Here is a 23,318-nt window from a genome sequence, read left to right as displayed (position 1 = left end):
GCTGTACTGTGCCCCCCCACCCCCATGTCTTCCAGTCTGAGAAGAGATGGGGCAAAGTCAGTATCAGTCCAGGCCAAACTCAATGTCTTCCTGATCCTCTCTGGTCTCAGGGGGCTGTCCCTGCTCCACCACATCTGGTCCTGCAGGGAACAAATGGGGCCCATGGTCCCTTCGCATCAGGTTCTGCAGGGAACAGAACCAGGGTGGCCCTTTCCCCTACCTGAGTAGGCACGCAAAGAACCTGGTTCTCTACCCTACTTTCCCAGCCATGAAGTTAGAGTCCCCTGAAACTTGGGTCTGTGGGGTCAAGAGTGGAGTGGGAGTGTGGCCCTTAGTATATATAGTGACAGGGAGGAGTTTACTTTAGACACTGGTAGGAGCTTCAGGTAGCATGTGGTGCATCCCTTTTCCAAGAACATGGGGTTCTTGAGCCACAACCCCAGGGCTCCCCCACTCTGCTCCCATTCACCCTGCAGTACCTGAAGGAAAGGTGGGAGATGGTGAGTCCCTGCAGCAGGTTGGGGGTATGGGTAGGTCACCCACAGGCTTCTCCCCGTCCAGCTCCTCCACCAGTATTCTTGGAGGCCTGGGGTCCCTGTATGGCCCTGTGGCCCTCTCCCTCTCAGAGCTGTCTGCCAGGATGTGTGTGAAGAGCCTTTCTGGCAGCTTTGGTGTAGCCTTGTGTGCCTTGAATATATTGCAAAGGGCGTCTGTGGGCAGGTGTTCCTGGGGGGGATCACCGTCGTCCTCGTCGCTCAGGCTGCACAGGTCTGTGATCTTTGGGTGACAGGTGGCCTTGGGGGGACAGGACACATCAAAGTACTCAGCAGGCACCCACTATTTCCTTGAGCCAGGACCCCACACTCAGCTCTTGGGACTCAGGCCACCCCACCGAGGCCCCTTACTTGGTCCTTCCAGAGCCCTGACAGTGTCTTCTGCCCCCCCCCCCCTGCTTGATTTGGAAGCTCCAGGACTCAGCTCCTGGCTCACAGGGTCTGCACACCCCATACCACCATGGCATGATGTCCGGGAGTTGAGGACATGAGCCTCAAACCCCTACTCCCCACACCTCATCCCTGTGAGGGGCCATGGCCACTGTGACCAGGGCAGGGCAAGTGGGAGCCAGCCCAGGTTTGGGGACACTGCAGTGTGGGGTAGATCACCTGGTCCTGGGCATCCACGTCCACGTCCTCCAGGTCAGGGAGGTCCTGAAACCAGGGGCACGGGTGACATGGGGCACGAACAGGAGAGTGGTGGCCTCCTTCAGCCTACTAACTGAGCAGGGTGGGCTGAGCTGCTTTGTGCGCACACAGGCAAGCAAATGTGTACGCACATGCACACCCAGCCACACCAGCACACACATTTCTCTATGCCACCCCCCCCCCACACACACACTCACACACTGCCTGAAGGAGGAAGTGGCACTGTGCTTTCCACCCTGGCCCTCCACATCTCTGCCTCTCTGTTCCAGCCCCAGCTGTTGCCTCTGGATCCAATAGAGACATGTTTCCATACAAATTCATCTCAGGGTGCCATGACTCAAAGCCTGAGTGGGCCACTTCAAAGCAGGGCTCTGTTTTTGGGGAAAGCGAAGTGTCTTTGTGTATAGCAGTGGGCCCAGGGTCCCTTTCCTCACAGTGCCTCACTTCTCTGGTTCCCAACACCACCACACCGTGTGAGATGTGAGCACTAGACCATCCATGACAGGCAGAGCAGTACCACTCATGTTGGCCAGTGTGTGTGAGTTGGGATGCTCTACCCTGCGTGTACACTCGGCTTCTTTGATTCCAGTGGCCACGTGACTGGCTCGATGGGCGAAACAAGTAAGGGAGTGTGAAGCTGGTATCAGACACAGAAACCCGGACCTGAGCAGCGCTGGGCCAGGAACTCGGGGGTGGTCAGCACCCATGCTTCAGTTTCCTGTGAGTCGGGGTAGGGGGGGCTGAGTAGTGACTGGGTGAAAAAGGGCGTCTGTTTTCCGGGGCCTGAAGTCCTGCTTCCCACCTGGCCAGGGACCATCACTCATCAGCCTGGCACAGCCATCCCATCTGCCCACGCCTTTGACACATACCTCAATGAAGAGCTTCTGGGCTGCTTGCTCTGTCACTTCTGTCACAGCAGCAACTCTGTTGGGTTCCGTCCCCTGCACTTTCTCTGGGGTTCCACTCAGGGAAGTGGGGTCTAAGGGACGGTGACAGTTAGTGGCCAAAGTTCTTCCAGAGAGGAAGCAGAAAACCCCACTCTGGGTGGCAAAGGGATGCCCAGGGCTGGCTCCAGGCGATGCAGTGGGTGTCTGTGGGAACCTCTGCAATGGGGCTGGCGTGAGGCCAGAGGTGACCCTGACCAAAGCCACTGCCAACCAACCTGTCAGGGACTTTGCCCCTTCCCCCAAACACCTTGAGATCCTGGGCCATATTGAACAGCAGAAGGGCGTTTGCCTTGCATGCAGCTGACCTGGGATGGACCCGGGTTTAATCCCTGGCTCCCATATGGCCCCCCAGGCCTTCCAGGAGCGATTTCTGAGCACGGGTCCAGGAATAAACCTTGAGTACCACCAGGTGTCGCCCCAAAAAACAAAAACAAAACCTTGAGATTCCCCAGGGCTGAGTCCTGGAATCCTGCATTCTGTACTCTCTTGGGTCTTAGGGTTCTCAGTGAATGCAACTGGGGTGACTGGTTTGTGGCCTCATTTTCAGACAAGCTTGGGCTTGGAACCACATCACGGCCTCAGTGGGAAGTGAAAACTGCCTGGATCCTTGGCCCTTCTCAGCTCTTACCAGGCCAGAGAGCTTCTAGGGGTCCCAGGGCTGGGGTTTTGTCAGGCAGCATCTCACCTGGCTCCCAGGCCTCGGTCTCCCCATTGGCACCTTGGGGCATTTCCCTGATTCTGCAGGGCTCTTTTGGGTAGAGCTCATCCTTGGCCTCAAAGCTCTCCCTCACAAAATGCTCCATCTTCTGCTGCCGCTCTCTGTCCTCTGGGGACCTCTCTTCCTCCTCCTCCTCCTCCTCCTCCTCCTCCTCCTCCTCCTCCTCCTCCTCCTCCTCCTCCTCCTCTTTCTCTTTCTCTTCCTCCTCCTTTGGGGCATTGGCTATGATGGCTTCCACACCTTCCTGCTTCTCTCCTGAGGAGATACACCAAGGTGAGTACAAAGGCCCGGAGGACCCAGTCACCAATGCCAACTCCAACCAGGGCAGAGTGACTATGTGATGCACCAGACTGATGAAGTCAGAACCAGGATGGGAGTCCCTTGATACCCTGAAGCTGTGACCATGCTGTGGGGGGCTGGGAGGCCCTAACTGGCCTATTCTCAGGAGTCATGGACAGAGGGGCTCTGCTGCTCTGGCTGAGGGGGCAGGACCTAGAACAGCCCAGTGAGTTCATGGCATTCATGGCATGGGTACTAAGGGGGTAGTGATGACATCCAGTGGATCTTGAAGCCAGAGGAGGGGAAGAGGACAGTTTCCCCCAAAGAAAAGGCCTACTGGCCTCACAGGAAGTTTGTGCCCCCCAAAAGCTGCACCCAGAGTCCCAGCTGCTTCTGTGGGCTGTCTTATCTGCCTGTTTATCCTGGGCATCATGATGCTCCAGTATCTTCCCAAGGAGGTTGTGCACTTCCTGGGCATGGGTACTCAGACCTGAGGGAGGAAGGGAGGTCGCCTCCTGGCCTACCTTGCCCAGCTTCCCGCCGCTTCTGGGCCTGCTGGCGGATCAGGGACAGGGCTTCGAGGCTGTCGGTGATCCGCTTCCTCTCCCGACTGTCCCAGAGCTGCCGCTCCTCCCGCTCAGCCACTGGGCCGCCCCGTGCCCAGGCCTCAGCACAGGCCCTGCAGGGTAGTGGGACAGAACAGCAGGTCCGGGATGCGTATGCAGGTGGGGGGCTCAGGTTTTGAATAAGTGTTGTGTGTGTGGATTGTGTGGTTTGTTGAGTGATAGTAATGTATATGTGTGTGACCATGTATGTAGAGGGGTGCATCTTGAAAAATCTTCAGCCTCGGTGCCTGCAAAAGGGAGCTGGGGGCACACGGACAGCTGTGAAACCAGTGCTTGCAGAGTGTCCATGATGGCTCCTCCTCACCTGTCCTTGGGAAAGATGGGCCTGTCATCCAGGTAGGTGAGGTGGCCCAGGCGCACTGTGACTGTTTTGCGGTAGTGGGGGATCAGGCGGATCACTGGGTTCCCCATCAGGTTCAGCACTCGCTGCAGGCAAAGGCAAGTCATCCATGAGCATGTGTCCTGGGGAGTGCTTGGCCTTGGGCAGGAGCTGAGTTCCTGGGGTGAACAGACTTCACAACTGGGACCTCCCTGCCTCTTCCCACCTGGTGGACAAGAGGGATCGCATTCCCCTTGAAGTCCTCAACCATGGGCTGAGTGCTGGTGTCCCCTCACCCTGTATATGGGACTACAGTGGGGTATGAACCCCAGGATAGAGGGGCCTGTAAGTGCCTTGATCTCACTCTGGCCCTCTGCCTCCCATCCAGCTTTCTTGCTGGGATGGAGATGACCAACCAGCTCAGGGGCTTCTTTCCCGGTTGCTTCCCACAAGACTCAGTGGTCAGGAATGCCTGTCCATCTATCCTTCCATCTGACCTGCCCATTGAGCACTGGCCAAGCTTCCTTCCTTCCTTCCTTCCTTCCTTCCTTCCTTCCTTCCTTCCTTCCTTCCTTCCTTCCTTCCTTCCTTCCTTCCTTCCTTCCTTCTTCCTTCCTTCCTTCCTTCCTTCCTTCCTTCCTTCCTTCCTTCCTTCCTTCCTTCCTTCCTTCCTTCTTTCTTTCTTTCTTCTTTTTCTTTCTCTCTCTCTTTCTTTTTCTTTCCTTTTTCCCTTTCTTTCTTTCTTTTCTTTCTTTCTTTTTCTTTCTTTCTTTCTTTCTTTCTTTCTTTCTTTCTTTCTTTCTTTCTTTCTTTCTTTCTTTCTTTCTTTCTTTCTTTCTTTCCTTCCTTCCTTCCTTCCTTCCTTCCTTTCTTTCCTTCCTTCCTTCCTTCCTTTCTCTCTCTCTCCTTCCTTCCTTTCTCTCTCTCACTTTCCTTCCTTCCTTCCTTCCTTCCTTCCTTCCTTCCTTCCTTCCTTCCTTCCTTCCTTCCTTCCTTCCTTCCTCCCTCCCTCCCTCCCTCCCTCCCTCCCCTCCCCCTCCCTCCCTCCTTCTTTCTTTCTTTCTTTCTTTCTTTCTTTCTTTCTTTCTTTCTTTCTTTCTTTCTTTCTTTCTTTCTTCAGGCCACACCCGTTTGATGCTCAGGGGTTACTCCTGGCTGAGCGCTCAGAAATTGCCCCTGGCTTGGGGGGGACCATATGGGACGCCGGGGGATCGAACCGCGGTCCTTCCTTGGCTAGCACTTGCAAGGCAGACACCTTACCTCTAGTGCCACTTCGCCAGCCCCTGGCCCAGCTTTCTTTATGCAGTAACATGAAAGCGGGCAGAGGGGGAACCACGGGCACTGCTGGTGACGTGCCGAGGTAGACATCAGCATGCAGGAAGAAGTTCGAGTGTGGGGGATGCTGACTATCCAGGGTGCAGGAGTGAGCTCCCAGAGTTGAGCTCCTGACCCAGATTCTGGGGAGTGGCAACAGAGCCAATGACAGATCAGCTCCACAGCAAGTTAGGAGCTACAGAGTCTGGGGCCAGAGCCATAGCACAGAAGTAGGGTGTTTGCTTTGCAAGCGGCCAACCCGGGACAGATCCAGATTTGATCCCCAGCATCCCATATGGTCCCGAGCCTGCTAGGAGCAATTTCTGAATGTAGAGCCTGAAGTAAACCCTCAGTACTGCCAGATGTGGCCCAAAAACCAAAATAAAAAGAGCAGCAGAGTCCAAACCTGCATTATTGGGGATGGAGAACTAGCACAACAGTAGGGCGTTTGCCTTGCATGCGGCCAACACAGGACAGACCCTGGTTTGATTCCCAGGATCCCATATGGTCCCCCATGCCTGGCAGGAGCGATTAAATTCTGAGCACAGAGCCAGGAGTAACCCCTGAGCGCCATTGGTGTGACCCCAAAACAAACAAACAAACAAAAAAATCCTGCATTCTGGGTGGATCAGAGTGAGTCTGAGTAACACCAGCCAGACATCTAGAGATCGGGTACTAAAATCATCATGCACTGACTAGATATACTTGCACTGGCTGGACCACCCCACCTGACACCTGGAGCCTCCCGCTGCCATTGGGAAGAGTGCATAGTGCCACTGTGACTTGTTACCAGGTCAGGCACTGCCTCCAGCACGCTCAGGATCTCAGGGTCACCAAGCCTGTTGTGGGAGAGGTCGAGGACGCAGAGCTTCGGGCAGTGACGCAGGTGCTCGATGTCCTGTGCTGTCTCAAGACAGTTGTGCGCCATCTGCAGTGTGTCCAGAGCTGGCAGACAGGCTGCAGGGACGGGTGGAGGCACAGCCATGTAATGGAAGTGGGTCCCATCTCCCCACCAAAACCGGAACCTTTCCACCATCCCCAGGGATCTCTGAGCTGACCAAGGTTTTCGATGGTCTTGATGTAGTTATTGCTGAGGTTCAGGGTGTCGAGCTTCTGCAGTGGCTCCAAGTTCTCAATCTTGTGCAGCAGGTTGGTCTGCAGGAAGAGGCAGCGCAGCTCAACTTGCGCCCCCAGATTCTCAATCCTCTGGAGCCGGTTACACTCTAGCCAGAGGCAGCGCAGCCCTGTATACTCCTCTAGGTTCTCGATGCGGCTGAAGCCTGTGGAGGCAGGAGGACCAGGGCTTCTGAGGTGCACTGGCACACACACATGGACACACACATACATGCTGCTCACTTCTGGCACAGCCCAAGGCTGCCCCTATTCTTTGAGCCATATATCACTCTTGTTTCTATTCCATGGCTCTCTGGTGCTCCATTAAATCCTAGGGATTTGGGACCAGAACAATAGCATAGTTATAAGGCATTTGCCTTGCACGTGCCAACACAGGACTGATGGTGGTTCAAATCCCGGCATCCCATATGGTCCCCTGAGCCTGCCAAGAGCGATTTCTGAGTGTAGAGCCAGAAGTAACTCCTGAGTGCTGCCTGGTGTAACCCAAAAACCAAAAATAAATACATAAATCCCAGGGATTCACTCCAGGCTGGTCCCCCAAAACATGGAAGACCAAGGCAGCCCTGCAGGGCTACTGAGAGGTGACAACCCTCCAGTCTGGGCATTGGAGCCTGGCTTAGACAGAACAAAGGCCAGGTAGCCAAGCGTGGCCCAAAGCTGAGGCTCGTTTCAGCATCTGTCTCAATTCTAGGAACAAAGTTTAACATCAGGAAAGCAAGATGTTGAACTGAGATGCTGCTAGTCCCACATCAGTCTGTGATTCCAGAACTGTCTAATACCAATGCTCAGAAAAAGTGACTCATTTTCTTTGGGAAAGTATGTGAGTGCATGTATGTTTGTACAGGTATCTATGTGAGTCTGTATGTGTACATGAATATATGTAAATGTGTATATGTAATTGTGTATTTTGCAGGCTGCATCAGAAGTGTTGAGAGACTACAGCACTCAGTTTGCTGCCTGAGGATGGTTCCTGGAAGTGTTTCTGCTAAGCCTCCAATAGGGGAAGCTCATTTTTCTCGCCACTGAACTCTCCCATCTGCTGCCTGTCTTGCCCCTCTCAAATCTCCCCCATAGCTCCCTGAATGTTTATATTTGAGAATGGAATAAAATCAGATGTCATAGAGTTCTCAGGTATCCTAGCGAATATTTACCAATTGCTGTGATGGCTTGATAGTATATATTATTTAGCAACTTATTCTCAAAATTATGTCTGCAAAAATGTTCTAATGTCTTTATCCACAGAAGTAGATGGAAAAGGAACTTGAATACAATAAACTCTTATTACAGTGCTCGTTATAAGAATGTTTAGCAGGGGCCGGAGAGATAGCATGGAGGTAAGACATTTGCCTTGCATGCAAAAGGACGGTGGTTCAAATCCTGGCATCCCACATGGTCTCCCGTGCCTGCCAGGGGGCGATTTCTGAGCGTAGAGCCAGGAGTAACCCCTGAGCGCTGTCAGGTGTGACCCAACAACCAAAAAAAAAAAAAAAAAAAAAAAAAAAAGAATGTTTAGCAAACTTATTTTCAAACTATAGCAAAAAAAAATATATATATACTATATATTCAGATTTTTATATCTGAAGACATGTTCTTGTAATTTTGTTTAGGGAAAGGAGTTTGGATGGTCTAGATTTGTATTACTGTGCTTCGTGTAAGAATATTTAAGACTTTTCTATTTAAGTGTATTTGCAGTAAGGTTCTAATATTTATGTTCAGAAAAGTCTATGAAACATTTTTTGATATGTAAAGACAAAGATATGGAAAAGCTGATTGTTTTGAGAATGATATATACAATTTAAACTTTGATGCTATTGCAGCCAAGTTTTACTGTTCCTATGCAAAGTAACAACCACCTTTTATAAGTTCTGATCTGGGGTTTCTGTCTCTGGTGGAGAAAAGTAGAACAAAACTTTTGTAACTTTTCTCTCCTTTTTTTCTGCTTGGTGTTTTTTTTTTTCTTTTCTTTTCTTTTTGGGTCACACCCAGTGATGCTCAGGGGTGACTCCTGGCTATGCACTCAGAAATTGCTCCTGGCATAGGGGACCATATGGGATGCTTGGGGATCAAGCCTCTGTCCATCCTACATTAACGAATGCAAGGCAAATAAATGCCCTACTGCTTGTGCCACCACTCTGGTCCCTTATTCTGCTTGTTTTAAACAGAAAGGGTAGAATTTTAAGATGACACCCAGCTATTAACCTAAAACAAAAGTGTTCCCCATCTCCTTCTTTCCTGTAACTCTCTTTTAATATGTAAAAACCCATCTAGATTACCTTTCCCCCATTCTGGTATTGGAATTCTTTATGAATAAAGAAACAATAGTCTGGTTTTTGGATCTGGATGGGGCTTAGAAACAGTGCCTTACAACTCGTGGATTTTATTTTACAATAGAAATGGAGACATGGGGCCGAAGAGATAGCATGGAGGTAAGGCGTTTGCCTTTCATGCAGGATCATCGGTTCAAATCCCAGCGTCCCATATGGTCCCCCGTGCCTTCCAGGAGCAATTTCTGAGCCTGGAGCCAGGAATAACCCCTGAGCACTGCCGGGTGTGACCCAAAAACCAAAAAAAAAAAAAAAAAAAAAAAAAGAAATGGAGACATCAGTGATTGAGGGCAGGTTCTGTCTTCATGGTGGAGAGCCATATTAGTCCCTCACAACTCAGGGTGTGGCCCCAAAACAAACAACAGCACCCCCAATGTACCCATGGTCATACCATCCTAATCTTCAAACTTGTGCGTTTTCTCTTTCGTCTCCATTCCAGTTTGTCAACACTCATAGTGCTCACTGGTTCTGAGGGAATGTGCAGACTGGGCATGCAGGCTAGCCTCGACCTCAGTGCAGCTGCACACTTCACACTCAGGGTCACCAGCTTTTGGGGTGGGAGAGGCATGAAAAAAACCTGTGGCTTTCCCCAGATTTGTGACTCCCTTCAGATACTTTGCATGTCTCACCTTTAAAGTGCAGGTACAGGGTATCGTTGAGTGACGGTGTGATGTAGAGCTTGTGCTCCTTGCAGAAGTTCCTCAGGAAACTCTTCGTCATTCTGTGCATGGCCCAGACATGATGAATTCCCTGAATGCATCACCACCCAATCCTTCCCTTCCTTGCCCAAATTCCAGAATGCCCTCCCATTGGCTGAACTTATCCTTTTTCGATCTAGCTCTGGGGCCTCAGCCAGGTACCATGCTTTCACTGTGCATGAAAGTGCAAGGTATGCGTGAATAATAAAGATGTTTCTAATGTCCTCAAAAACCTTAGAGATAGGTCAGAGTGACACAGCACAGTGAGTAGGGTGTTTGCCTTGCATTCAATCTCCAGCATCTCATATGGTTCCCCAAGCCTGCCAGGAATGATTTCTAAGTACAGGGCTATGAGTATCCCTGAATATCCAAGTATGGTGACTCACAGACCCAACACTTCCCTCTGCAAGACCCCCGATACCCTCTGCATCCAAGGGCTCTGGGGAGTACTACCCAGCACTGGTCTGCTGCCTACCTGGGGCTCCGGTCCTCCTTGTCATCTCCCTGAATAGATGGAGCATCCAACTTGCTGTCACCGCTTTGTCTGTGCTGGCTCTGGCTCAGCATGTCCCCAGAACTGCTATAGTCACTTGATTCTGGAAAGCACAGGGGTCGTTTGTGCAGAGGTCAACAGGACAGGACAAGAGCTGTGTCTTAGCTTGGCTCAGTTGTCTACTATAGAGTGGTGTCTCCTGAGCCCCCTAATATTGGGCTCAGTGACTCAGATTTTTGTCCCTTTCACCAAGACCTTCCACCCTGAGAAAGCTTCTGGGCAGACACCTATGGGGGAGGACACTTTCTGTTATTTCTCACAGCCTGGAGCCAGCCAGAGTGTGTGGTTCTATCCAATGATGACTGTTCCTCTGCTTGGGCATCGAATGTGCTGGATGAAGCTCCATGCCTCAATATGCCAATTCTCCAATGTACATGGAGGGGATGGTGGGGTACAGTGGGATGGGGCGGGAAGGTGAGGGGAGCCTAAGAGCACAGGCCATCAGTTTAAGAAAGAAAAGCACATGGACGTAGGATGTAGCTAATTGGAAGAGTCCCAGGATTTAATCTTCAGAAAGCATGTGTGTGTGGGGTGGGGGAACAGAGCCATTGCGCAATGGGTAGTGTTTCCCTTGCATGTGGCCAACCTAGGTTCAATCCCAGCATCCCTTATGCCCCCAACCTGTCAGGAAGTGATTTCTGAGCACAGAGCCAGGAGTAACATCTGAGCACCAACAGAGCTACCCCCCCCAAATAAAACCCAAAACCAAACAAAAATGAAAGCATGTGGTAGCCTAGTGTCCCTGATTTGCATTTAGGGGTCCTGTGGTCAGTCGCTGGCACTGCATGAACTCCCCCCAGAATTTCTAGGAACAACCCCCAAGCACTGAGTCACTGAGTTGGGAGTAGTTGGATAATAAGTGGCTCCATGGTTAGCGCATGTGCGCACACACACACAGCATCTTTGTTCTTACTGAGAGAGAAGTGGTTGAGAGCATCCAAACAGAATTCCGGGGTGTGATGGAGAAAAAGGAACACCCACTGTCTCTAAAAATGTTGAATTTAGGGGCCAGTGAGGTGGCGCTAGAGGTAAGGTGTCTGCCTTGCAAGGGCTAGCGTAGGATGGACCGCGGTTCGATCCCCGGTGTCCCATATTGTTCCCCCAAGCCAGGAGCAATTTCTTTTTTTTCTTTTTTTCTTTTTTCTTTTTGGTTTTTGGGCCACACCCGTTTGATGCTCAGGGGTTACTCCTGGCTATGTGCTCAGAAATCGCCCCTGGCTTGGGGGGACCATATGGGACGCCGGGGGATCAAACCGTGGTCCGTTCCTTGGCTAGCACTTGTAAGGCAGACACCTTACCTCTAGCGCCGCCTTCCCGGCCCCATCAGGAGCAATTTCTGAGCACGAAGCCAGGAGTAACCCCTGAGCATCAAACAGGTGTGGCCCAAACCACCCCCCAAATAAAATAAAATAAAAAATGTTGAATTTAACGAGTATTCAATATGATCAAATGTGGCTCACTGTCAATATGTGGTCCAGAATATGAGTGTTGGTTATAAGGGTCTTCGTCCTGTCTGAAGATTTTCTTGAATCGGCTGCGTGCAAGGCACATGCCCTACCGTTGTGCTATCTTTCTGGCCCGTTTGAAGATTCTCAAAGGGAACTTTCAAGAAACTTAGGGTGGGAACTTATAGGGGAAAAAATATTAAGCAAATGCACTTAATTTTATTTTCTAAAGATAGACCTAAATCCCTGGATTCAGGGGCACTACACTTGAAGACTGCTGCTGTGGATTCCTGAGCTGGTTCTGTTCTTTTTTTTTTTTTGGTTTTTGGGTCACACCGGCAGTGCTCAGGGGTTACTCCTGGCTGTCTGCTCAGAAATAGCTCCTGGCAGGCACGGGGGACCATATGGGACACCAGGATTTGAACCAACCACCTTTGGTCCTGGATCGGCTGTTTGCAAGGCAAACACCGCTGTGCTATCTCTCCGGACCCGGGTTCTGTTCTTTTTCTCCCTAAACTTTCCCCTTACTGGCAGCAGAGGCTAAATTCTTTTTATTTATTTTTTGTTGTTGTTGTGGGACAACTCTGTGGTGCTTAGAGCTTACTTCTTGCTCTGTGCCCAGGGATCACACCTGGTGGTGCTCAGGAAATCATGTGGGATTTCCAGGAACAAACCAGGGAACCAACCCAGGTTGGCCTGTGTGCAAGGCAAACTTCAACTTCTGAATTCTACCATTTAATTTGGGGGGGGGGGATTGATGGTGATGGTGCAGAACTGACAGTCCTCAGGACACAATGGGGGTGCCAGGAATGAAACCTGGGGGGTCAGCACCAGCACTCCAGCTCTGGAAGCTACTTTTCTAAACTCATTTGGGAAAAGTTGGATGAGAAACCACAACTTTCCAGGCCACTTCTCTATGGGTCAGACGGTCCTGAATGAACGTTCTCCATGGTGGGAGAAGCCAGGGGTTCTCCCATTCGGTGCTAGGGCGCAGGGAGTGAATGGGGGCATATTCCAATGCTGGGTGGACGATGGGGGTTGGAGTTTTGGGGACAAGCCTGAGGTCCAAGGGGGACTCCCAGGCATAGGGGAAAGCGTGGAAGGTTCCAGGATCTCTCAGCAAGAAAGACTATCCTAGGGCTGGGGGGGGGGGGGTGTCCCCGACTTAGGGGCTCGGCTAGGCCTGTGGCTGGCGCTTAGCTCGGGTGGGGGGGATGAGAAGAGCCGGTGGGTGGCCCATTGCCCCCTCTCTTCGCCTCGCCTCGCACCTTCCTTGCGCCCCTCTGGACCTGCGTTCGGGTGGTCGCCCGCCGACTCCTGCAGGCCCGGCCCGGGCTCCGATTCATGGGAGTTCATTGCGGGAGTCGCAAAGTCTGGGAGGCCTCGCTAGACGCTACCGGACTCCACGGCAACCGCTGCGCACGCGCACGCGCACTGGCACTCGGCGGGCGCAGGGGCGGAGCTATATGAGGCCCCGCCCACCTCTGGGTCACGTGAGGTCTGGGTCACGTGGGGGCGTGGCGGCGGCAGCGGCGGCCACGGCCACGGCCACGCGGGGTTCTGCAAGAGCTGCTCCGGACCGCGCTGCTTTTGCAGGTACTAGGAGCCCCGCTCCCCCCCGCACCCGACTCCAGTCCATCACGCCCTTTGCTCCCCTCTACTACGACCCCTGTCCCCCCGCTGTGGCGGCCGCCCACCCGGGTCCCTCTAGAGGCCGTGACAGGCGGCCCGGGGCGGGGCGTGCTTTGGGCGGACTGTGCATTCGTCATCTGGGTCTCCACCTGGGGCGGTGGCCGCTGCTGATCCTCCGGGCAAGGGATGCCAGGGCCGCCGCCGGTGGTCTCCACGCTCTCTGTGCAAGGGAAGGGAAGTGGGGCGTGGGCCGAGGGGCGGGCCCCGGTTACCCATCCCTGGGTGCCCCCAGCATGGGTTTTCCCGTGCCATCATCATCAGGGGGCGTCTTCTGGGGAGGCGGGTACCAGCCTGGCCTCAGGCCCTTGACCTTGATCTTTATTCCTGTGCTGCTTCTGTGCAAGGGCCCAACCTGTAAACCTGTTTCTTGGTCGGTCTGCATGCTGGGGGGGGGGTGTGATTAGATCTCTGCGAGGCTCTGAGACTGGCAAGAAGATAGGAGTAAGCACTTTTTTTTTTTTTTTTTCACTTGCAAAGCCCTTTGCTCACTCAGCGATGCTCAGGACGTTGACTCCTGGCTCTGCATTTAGGAATTAACTCCTAGGGGTAATTGGGGGACGCTATGGGATTCCAGGGATCGAACCCCGGTAGGTCCACTGTACTATCTTTGTTTTAACGATCTTTTTTTTTTTTGATATGTAGTCAGTAGCCAGCTGACATAAACAATAGAACTGATGGGCTGGGCTATTCAATACTTCAGCCTAAGTGCTTTCTTTTTTTCAGGAGATGGGGTGGACCACTTCTAGGGATGCTCACTGATAATTCCTGGCTCTGCGCTCAGGAATCACTCGTGGTGGTACTCAGGGCACCCTATGGGATGCTGGGGATCAAGTGCAGGTTACCAGTGTGCAAGACAAAACACCCTCCTGGTTGTACTAATGCTCTAGTTCCCTAAATGCTTTCTGTGTCTTTACCTCATGCAATCCCCGCTAAGATCAAGCAGACACTTTTTCCTTTGTTTTGAGGCCACATGCAGCAATGCTCAGGGATTACTCCTGGCTCTGGGCTCAGGGATCACTCCTGGTGAGATCAGGGAACTCTATGAGATGCTGGGGATCAAACTGGGAATCAAACTGGGGATCAAACTCCCTCCAGCCCTTTTGCTCTGGCGCTGGTACCTAGAGTTTCTGTCCCACAGATATTAATGATGTTGAAAAAATAATGGCAGACTTGGTGTCTGCAGGGGACAGAACCTTTCTGTGTAGTTCCCTGCTGCTGTGCTTGTCGTGGAGGGAGATGACACCCACCCCCCTCAGCCAGACCCTTCATCATCCCCATTGCCTCGTGCAATAGATTTTTCTCACAAGCTTTGCTCTGGTCGCAACCCACCGTGGTATGACAAATGGTATTTAATTGTTCATTAAAAACTTTATGCTGCAGGGTCAGAGCAATAACACAGTGGGGAGGACATTTACCTTGCACATGGCCGGCTCGGTTTGATCTCCGGCATCCCATAGGGCTTCCAACTTGCCAGGAGTAATTTCTGAGTGCAGAGCCAACAGCAACAAAAAGTAAGGCTAACCCGGGGTGTCAGACACAGCACTGAGCAGCTCTCTAGGTCTGGGAAAGGAGTCAGAGGCTGTCAGGTATGGGGTTCACTGCCTACTCCATGAATGCGATGCCTGTATTTTGTTGTGTGTCTGGTTGGGAGAACGGACTTTGCTAGGCCCAAGGTCCGGTGTTTCTGTTTTTTGTGTGTGTGTTCATTGTGTGTGTTCCTGGGTTTTATGTGTTTGTTCTGTGTGTATGTGTGTATGTGTGTGAGTGTGTATGTGTGTGTGTGTTTATGACTGTTGTATAGGGTTGCCAGCTGCTTGCTGCCACCCCTCAGCCCCCAAGTTTATGGCCCAGACTGAGCGGAGGCTGCCTGTCTCCTTTCTTACAGGCACCATGGCTGCTGTGGACAGCTTCTGTCTCTTGTACAGGGAGATCGCCAGGTCGTGCAACTGCTACATGGAAGCACTGGCGGTAGTGGGCGCCTGGTACACGGCCAGGAAGAGCATCACGGTCATCTGCGACTTCTACAACCTCGTCCGGCTGCACTTTATCCCCCGCCTGGTCAGCAGGCCTGACCTGATAAAGCAGTATGGCCGTTGGGCTGTCGTGAGTGGTGAGCAGTGCTGGGTCAGAGCTGGCTCCCCCGGGAGCATGGAGGGAGTGGTGGCATCTGCCATTTTTAGATCCCTTATCAGGGGATCTGCTGGGGAACGTCAGTGATGGGACCTGGGGGGAGCGCAGAGGACTATACTTTGCATGTGGGGACACGCAGGCTACAGGGTTTCCTGAGCACTATTGGGAGTGACCCCTTCCAATGCTGTCAAGTGTGTCTCCAAACCACAAAATACCTCATTATGATGAGGGCCTTTTTTTTCCTTACCTGAAACAAATTTATAAGCAAGATTTTGTTTTGTTTTACTTTGAGGCCATACCTGGCGTCACTAAGGGGTTACTTTTGGATCTGGCACTTTGAAATCACTCCTGGCAGGCTTGAGAGACCGTATGAGATGCTAGAGATTGAACCTGGGTCAGCTACATTCATGGCAAATACCCTCTCCACTGTACTATCACTCTGGCTCAACTCTTTTTTTTTTTGGTTTTTGGGCCACACCCGGCGGTGCTCAGGGGTTACTCCTGGCTGTCTGCTCAGAAATAGCTCCTGGCAGGCACGGGGGACCATATGGGACACCGGGATTCGAACCAACCACCTTAAGTCCTGGATCGGCTGCTTGCAAGGCAAACGCCGCTGTGCTATCTCTCTGGGCCCATTTTTTTTGTTTTCTGAGCCACACCTGGTGGCACTCAGGAGTTACTCCTGGCTCTACACTCAGAAATTGCTCCTGGCAGGCTCAAGGGACCATATGGAATGGCAGGGATGGAATCTGGGTCCCTCTCAGGTTGCCTGTGTGCAAGGCAAATGCTCTACCATTGTGCTATCACGCCGGCCCCAGAACTCTTATTTTATTTTTACTTCGTTTGGAGCCACACACAATAGTGCTCAGGGCTTAACCCTGGAAGGGTTCAGGGATCACACCTGGTGAGTCTCGGGGAACCATATTGGGTGCCAGGGCTGGAGAGATAAAGTAGCAGGCAAGGTGCCGACCCAGTGAAGTTAATCTGGCTTCTCCAATCTCACAGCCAATCTCATGTCCTGCCCTGGTGTGTCCGAGGAGCTTAGGGCCTGTCCATGTCCTCTGTGTTGACTCCTTCCATTTCCCTGGCTGGTGTGTGTCTTGTGTTTTTCGGTGTCCTGGGAAGGACGCGTAGGAGCTCTTCCCGAGGTCACATTGTCCCTGACTTGGTTCGCAGGTGCCACGGATGGTATTGGTCGGGCCTACGCAGAGGAGCTGGCTGACCGCGGGCTCAATATCATCCTGGTCAGCCGAAACAGGGAGAAGTTGCAGGCAGTGGCTCAGGCCATCGCCGACACCTACCACGTGGAGACCGACATCCTGGTGGCCAACTTCAGCCAAGGCCGTGAGATCTATGGCCCAATCCGGGAGGCCCTGCAGGACAGAGACGTGGGTGTCCTGGTGAACAACGTGGGTGTGTTCTACCCCTGCCCGCAACCCTTTGCGCAGCTCTCCGAAGATGGGCTTTGGGACATCATCAACATTAACATGGCAGCGGCCAGTGCCCTGGTGCACATGATACTGCCCGGCATGGTGGCGCGGGGCCGTGGTGCCGTGGTCACCATCTCCTCTGGCTCCTGCTGCAAGCCCACACCCCAGCTGGCTGCCTACTCGGCTTCCAAGGTACAGTGTCCAGTAGGCATGTGACACTCTGGATTTTTATCATTGTGGCGGGGCCCCTTATAGAGTTCTTCATTTTTTTTTTTTTTTGGTTATTTGGTATACCTGGCAGTACTCAGGGATCACTCATAGCAGGCTTGGGGACCATATGGGATGCGGAAGATTGAACCTGAGTTGGCTGAGTGCAAGGCAACGCCCTGCCCCCTGTGCTATTGCTCTGTCCCCTGATTTTGGTTTTATGTTTTGTTTGGGGGACATACCCAGTGATGCTCAGGGTTTCTGGTTCTATTCAGGAATCATTCCTGTCAGGGCTTGTGGGACCATTTGGGATGTTGGAGATTAAACCCAGGTTCACCTTGTGCTAGACCAGTGTTCTCCCTGATGTGCTGTCACTCTGGCTTCCATATGGAGTTGTTTATTTAGAGACAGTTTGCTTAGTCTGTTTTCTTTTTTTTTTTTTTTTTTTTGGTTTTTGGGCCACACCCGGTGACGCTCAGGGGTTACTCCTGGCTATGCGCTCAGAAGTCGCTCCTGGCTTGGGGGACCATATGGGACACCGGGGGATCGAACCGCGGTCCGTCCTAGGCTAGCGCAGGTAAGGCAGGCACCTTACCTTTAGCGCCACCGCCCGGCCCCTTTAGCGCCACCGCCCGGCCCTGTCTGTTTTCACCTGTAGTGATGATGCTCAGCACATCCCTGGTCTCCTGTATGTATATATTTCCCCAACCCCCTCATGAAGTCTGCCTGTTGTTTGGGGGGGTGTTCACACCTGGTGGTACTCAGGGCTCAGACCTGGCTCTTCACTCAAGATTCACTCCTGGTGGTGCTCAGGGAACTGTATGGGATGCCGGGGATTGAATCCAAGTCAGCTGTGTGCAGCTGTACTGCTCCTCTGGTCCCCTGCACCCCCCCCCCCATGAAGTCTATCTGACCCCTGCTGTGTCTGTGTCTGCACAGGCATATCTGGACCACTTCAGCAGAGCACTGCAGTACGAGTATTCCTCCAAAGGCATCTTTGTGCAGAGCCTTATCCCCTTCTACGTGGCCACCGGCAGTCCTGATGGCTTCCTGCACAAATGCTCATGGCTGGCGCCTTCGCCCAAGGTCTATGCCCACCACGCAGTGGCCACCCTGGGCATATCGAAAAGGACCACTGGCTACTGGTCCCACTCCATCCAGGTAATGAGGCACCTCTACAGAACTCTCAGGTCTGGGCTGTTTCTGGGAGTGGAGGGGCTTGAACCATACCTGGTAGTGATCAGGATCTGTGAGGTGCCTGGTGTCTGGCTCTGTGCTCAGGGTCACTCCCAGCAGGCTGTGTGTCAGGCATGTGATGTGTGAGATAAACATGATGGCACCTGGTTGGTTCTGGGGAAGGGCTGGAAGGAGAGGAAGGGGTCAGACTGATACCCTAGAAGACAGCTGTGTACAGACTATGGGGATGAGTCCGGGATGATCAGTAAAGCTCTCCTGGATCTTCAGAGGGGAAAACCATTGTGTTCAGGCCTCCAGAAACCCATAGTCTAGGGGACATGGGGTCCTCTGACGTGCTGGGATTCTGCCCAGGTCCAGCACACACCTGTGAGTTGAGAGGTTGGAAATACTGTTACCTTTCCGGGATGCAGTGTCAGAAGTCACCCCAGCAGCTGGTACCATGAAGAAGGGCCAGTGGGAGTATGGGGTGCAGGTGGCTCTGCTGAGCTCTTGGGAAAGGTCCCAGGGAGGTTTGGGCCATGTGCAGCTTGGAGCAGGTGACCCAAGAGGCTGGGGACCTCAGCCCCAGATAACTGGGCTTTGATTGAAAGTCTAGTGGGGAAGGGCTGGAGTGATAGCACAGTGGGAAGGGCATTTGCCTTGCACCTGGGTTCTATCCCCGGTATCCCATATTGTCCCCTCAGCCTGCCAGGAGTGATTTCTGAGGCAGAGTCAGGAGTAATCCCTGAGTGCTGTTAGGTATGGCCCAAAAAAACAAACAAACAAAAGAAATGAAAGCCTAGTCGGGAGGGTGGCTGAGTAGGACATGAAGTAGCAGATGGTCCAGAGTGTCTCCCCTCAGCAGGACCCTCTGAGTACTGTGCAGTGCAGAAGGGAAGCAACAGTCTCTTCCACCTGGATGCTTGTGCCATTCCCAGTAGGGACCATGACAGTTTCTGGGTGGTACCAGGCACCCCTGGGAGAAGCCCAGGTGGAGCAGTCTCAGCAGCTCCTCTCCATGGCCCTCACCCCTCAGGTCACTGACCCCAGGTCCTACTGCCCTGCATCTGTGTCCTCTCTTTCTCTCAGAGGACAGGCACCATATGTGCCCATCTGCTGCAGCATCAGGAAAAAGCAGGTGGTGGCCAGCCCTGCCGTGCTGGCATGGGCACAGACAGGGACTGGATTCGCCTCATTTACATTGGACTAGGTGTGACCCTGCATCTGTTCCTTAGAGAGTCACACACAGGAGACTTGGGCCCTCATAGGTGCTCAGAAAGGAAGAGGCAGGCGGGATGCAGGCAGCTGACCTGGCTCTCATGGCTCCACCTATCTCTCCTTTTCAGTTCCTTTTTGCACAGTATATGCCTGAATGGCTCTGGGTGTGGGGAGCGAACTTTCTGCTTCGTTCCTTCCGCAAAGAGGCCTCTTCCTTCGTGGCCTGAAGCCACAGTGGTGGGCAGTTTCGGCAGCAGCAGCTACCAGGACCGGTGGGACTGTGACATTCCTAGGAGCACGGCGGTTTCCCTTCCATGCTCATCTTGATGGACGATTTAGCCAAGGCACACTTGACTCACCTCATGCAAAGCGAACAAGTGCTTCCGGTGAATCTGTGGCTGACTTTCAGGGGCCACGCTGGGCATGGATTGAGGACGCCTAAATGGTGATGCTTTGTCTGTCCTCAAATGTTTAAAAGTCATGTTGAGTGATACCAGTGTTAGAGCTATGGTAATGTAGTTGTAACGTTATCATCTGTTAGCTCTTATTTCAGACTTTTTTTTTCTTTGCCTTTTTTGGGCCACACCCAGCGGTGCTCAGGGATTACTCCTGGCTCGGGCTCAGAAATACTGCTGATAGGAACAGGACATATGGAATGCTGGGGGCTCGGTCTTGGGCCGGTGGTGTGCAAGGCAAATGCCCCACCTGCTGTGCTTTCCCTCTAGCCCCAATGTTATTTTTTAATGGCAAATGACCTGTTTTAGTAGCTGATCAATACATACAGTGTTGGTTTTCCAATGCTCGTCAGGAAAGACTGTTGAAAAGCTACTTCATAAGTATTATTGACATTGTGAGCAACAACAAAAAACTATATTCTGTAGTTCCAATTGTGTGACTCTCTGGAAAATGCTGCTTTTCACTTGATATTTCTTTAGGGACCTTATCTGTATGTATATGTGTATATACTGAACAACTTTATTTATGGGTAAGTTGCTTTAAAAATAGATTTCTTGTCAAGATGGTTTCATGTGGGACCTTATGAGGTATTAAAAGTCTATCTTAATCCTTTTCCTGCTAAATGACCCAGCCAGTTTGGGGTTATTAATGTATATTATTACTGTATTCTCATTTTAAAAAATCTGTGGAATTTATTTCTAAATTGAGATTTGACATCTCTCGATTGATAGTTTTTGTGGGTGAGTATTGATCTCAGGCTGGGACCCATTTCACCCCTAAAATTTAACCCATTAATTAGAACTTAATTAATTAGAACTTAATTGTTCTCGTATAATAGTCTACGTAATAAATTTCTATTCTATTAGCGTTATTGGTAGACACATCAAGTATTACGGGATAATAGTTGCAATGTGGAGAAACCACGTGTGTTCTGTGAAGAAATATCACAGCTTGTTTTGGGTTGATGTGATGAATCTGTATGCTCATGAATACATTTAATCAGGTAAGATTGTCCTGCTCGAACTCCACACAGAGTTCGTCTCAAAAGCTACTGTACAGATGTTCTGGGCTCTGGCCTGTATAGCCAACCCTTTGGACGACCCTATATTTAGACAGCTGTTGACTAATGGAGGCATCTGGTCAGATGTGCAAGTCATATAGGCAGAGACAAATATCATGACTTGGATGCAGGCACTTGTGAGTTGGCTGATGTTAGGACTTGAGCAACTTGTTTTCTACTGAGTCTGATACTCCTTCCCCCTTACCTTTCCCCCAGCAGGCCTCACTGCCACAGATGGGGCTTGGACTTTGGTCCCTTAGGCCATCACTTTGCTCCTGTCTTTGTTGGTCAGCACTTGAGAGGGAGACAGACTGATGTGGAATGAAGACACCAGCCTGGTTTAGAAAGAGCTGGCAAGTCAGTGTTTAGTTATTTATTTGGTATTTTGCATCTCCCAACGATGATGATTCATGATGGTCACATAAGACTAGACCCCATTGAATTGAACTTGAACATATAGAAGCAGTAGCCATCACTTGCTAGATAGATGCTGCTTGGTAATTCATTCAGTGACTGCACACTGACTTCTGTTTGGGCATTAGGGGTCACTGAATTGTTCCTTTCATGAGAGTAAATCAGTCTGTCATGATGCAAACTTCCCTACTTAGCAGATCATTGGTACATGTAAAGTTGCTAAGTTAGAGAAAGCTCAAAACTCACATTTCCCCCCTCATTTTCCTCTCACACCAAAATGCGTTCTCCCGAGCATTCAATTAGGACTTAAGATTGGGTCTCTGTCAATGTGATTTCTTACAAGACTATGGACAAAACCTTTGAAACAATCTGAACCAATAATTCATGCCCCCCCCTTTTTTTAATAATTTACCCTTTGAAGTGTTCTCACTTCCTTTGGAACACTTTCAGCTATAGGTGTTTGTAAACTGGTAGTTTGTAATGAAAATATATAATGATTCCCCCCTGAAATAATTAATTGAAAATTTACAAAAATTCTGGGCCTGTTTGTGGTAGTCATTAATTAATAGTTGATGAATTTGGGGACTTTGCACTGCTGATCCAAGTTTGATCCCCATATACTCTTCCAAGCACCACTAGGAGTAATCCCTGAGTATCTCCAGGTGTAGCCTCAACCCATCCCTCCAACCAAAAAATTTTTGATTAATTCAGCAAGAGGATTATATATGACCACACATTTAGTAAGTCTGGAAACTACTTGAGTATTTGACCTTGTCTTTGTTGGCCAAGTCAGAAGAGGGTGCGTTGCTTCCATTGACAGAGATGGCGGCTGGTTCTGCAGGGTTCATCCAGTGCTGAGGATGCACACGCAGGGTGGATTGGAACTGGCTTTTGGAAAGTAGGAAGGAAACGGGGCTGCAGGAAGTCCAGGGAGGAGATAAATTTACATCTGGAAACCAGAGGGTGGCCTGTGTTGACTGTATGCTGTGAAGCCAAAACCTTGCTGTGTTGGTCTCAGTATTGGTGTGACCATGTGTCTTACCTGAATAAAGGTTTGCCTTTCTGTGGAATTCCAGTGCCTGTGCTTTATTAGACACATTGAATATGAGCTTCGGAAGATGTTTTAGAAGCCAGAGTGGCAAGAAACCGGTAGTCTAAGACCCTCATTCTTTTCTGGTATACTTCCTTGTACTGTCAGGTCCCAGAAACTGGGGTATCCTATCATAAGACATCCAGCTCCTAAAAATCTGGTTGAGTAATCGCGTGACATGGGAAGCTGGTGGACACCCATTCGTTCATCCCAGGTTAGAATGGCACCTCTGAGTTTCAGGTCAAGTGCTAAACTCTTGAATTTATAAATGCAGGAGAAGAGAGGTGTCAGAAACTGGTCCTAATTGGCTGCTGCAGTCCTGGAATGGAGGCGGGGGGGGGGGGGGTGGGTGGGGGTGGTGGTGGTGGTGGTGGTGGTGCACTTAACAGGTGTGGGTTAGCCTCCATCACACATTGCACTGCCTGTGTGTCCCTGAACTTTTGTTTTGTTTTGGTTTTTGGGTCACACCCGGCAGCGCTCAGGGGTTACTCCTGGCTCTAGGCTCAGAAGTCATCCCTGGCAGGCACAGGGGACCATATGGAATGCTGGGATTTGAACCACCATCCTTCTGCATGAAAGGCAAACGCCTTATCTCCATGCCATCTCTCCGGCCCCAGAACTTTTTATTTTATGATCACAAATAGGCTTTTATTAATATATTTGTTGACAATTCCATTTGTCACTATGTTGTAACAAGTAACATGAAGTAAATTTTCTTGTGCTTGACAAGGAGTTGGTAGGCTTGGGGAATGGGTGGAAAACTGGGGATTTTGGTAAAGGATCACACTAGTGGTGGAATTCAAGTTAGAACATTATACTCCTGAAACAACTGTACTGTGAGTAACTGTCATGGTATTTCCACTTTTAAAAGTTCCTCCCTGAACTT

The 23,318-nt window shown here is 51.1% G+C and overlaps 2 protein-coding genes across 2 annotated transcripts; one reads left to right on the top strand and one right to left on the bottom strand.

Moving 5' to 3' along the window:
- Positions 1-63: 63 nt before the first annotated feature.
- On the bottom strand, positions 64-10,104 carry DNAAF1 (dynein axonemal assembly factor 1; the record flags this gene model as incomplete). The annotated part of the gene is made up of 13 exons (XM_049787380.1): positions 64-183; positions 363-479; positions 544-795; positions 1,164-1,208; positions 1,852-1,953; positions 2,072-2,181; positions 2,835-3,065; positions 3,671-3,825; positions 4,077-4,198; positions 6,196-6,362; positions 6,464-6,685; positions 9,493-9,584; positions 10,037-10,104. Coding segments are annotated over 13 exons (1,803 nt in total), but the record flags the coding sequence as incomplete, so codon positions are not given.
- A 2,959-nt stretch (positions 10,105-13,063) lies between these two features.
- HSDL1 (hydroxysteroid dehydrogenase like 1) lies at positions 13,064-20,085 on the top strand. The gene is made up of 5 exons (XM_049786776.1): positions 13,064-13,155; positions 15,137-15,361; positions 16,558-17,003; positions 17,958-18,179; positions 19,541-20,085. Exons 2-5 carry the CDS (start codon positions 15,142-15,144, stop codon positions 19,637-19,639), a joined length of 987 nt encoding a protein of 328 aa, XP_049642733.1. The 5' UTR covers positions 13,064-13,155; positions 15,137-15,141; the 3' UTR covers positions 19,640-20,085.
- Positions 20,086-23,318: the final 3,233 nt, after the last annotated feature.

The sequence above is a fragment of the Suncus etruscus genome, chromosome 14, assembly GCF_024139225.1.
Source record: "Suncus etruscus isolate mSunEtr1 chromosome 14, mSunEtr1.pri.cur, whole genome shotgun sequence".
Classification (NCBI taxonomy): Eukaryota; Metazoa; Chordata; class Mammalia; order Eulipotyphla; family Soricidae; genus Suncus; species Suncus etruscus.
The sequence above is the reverse complement of the archived record's forward strand: the minus strand, read 5'-3'. Positions and strand labels throughout refer to the sequence as shown.

Coding starts and splice junctions, on each gene's coding strand:
- HSDL1 (XM_049786776.1), top strand. CDS start 15,142: ATGGCTGCTGTGGACAGCTTCTGTCTCTTGTACAGGGAGATCGCCAGG. Junction 15,362..16,557: donor CCGTTGGGCTGTCGTGAGTG/GTGAGCAGTGCT, acceptor CTTGGTTCGCAG/GTGCCACGGATGGTATTGGT. Junction 18,180..19,540: donor ACTGGTCCCACTCCATCCAG/GTAATGAGGCAC, acceptor TCTCCTTTTCAG/TTCCTTTTTGCACAGTATAT.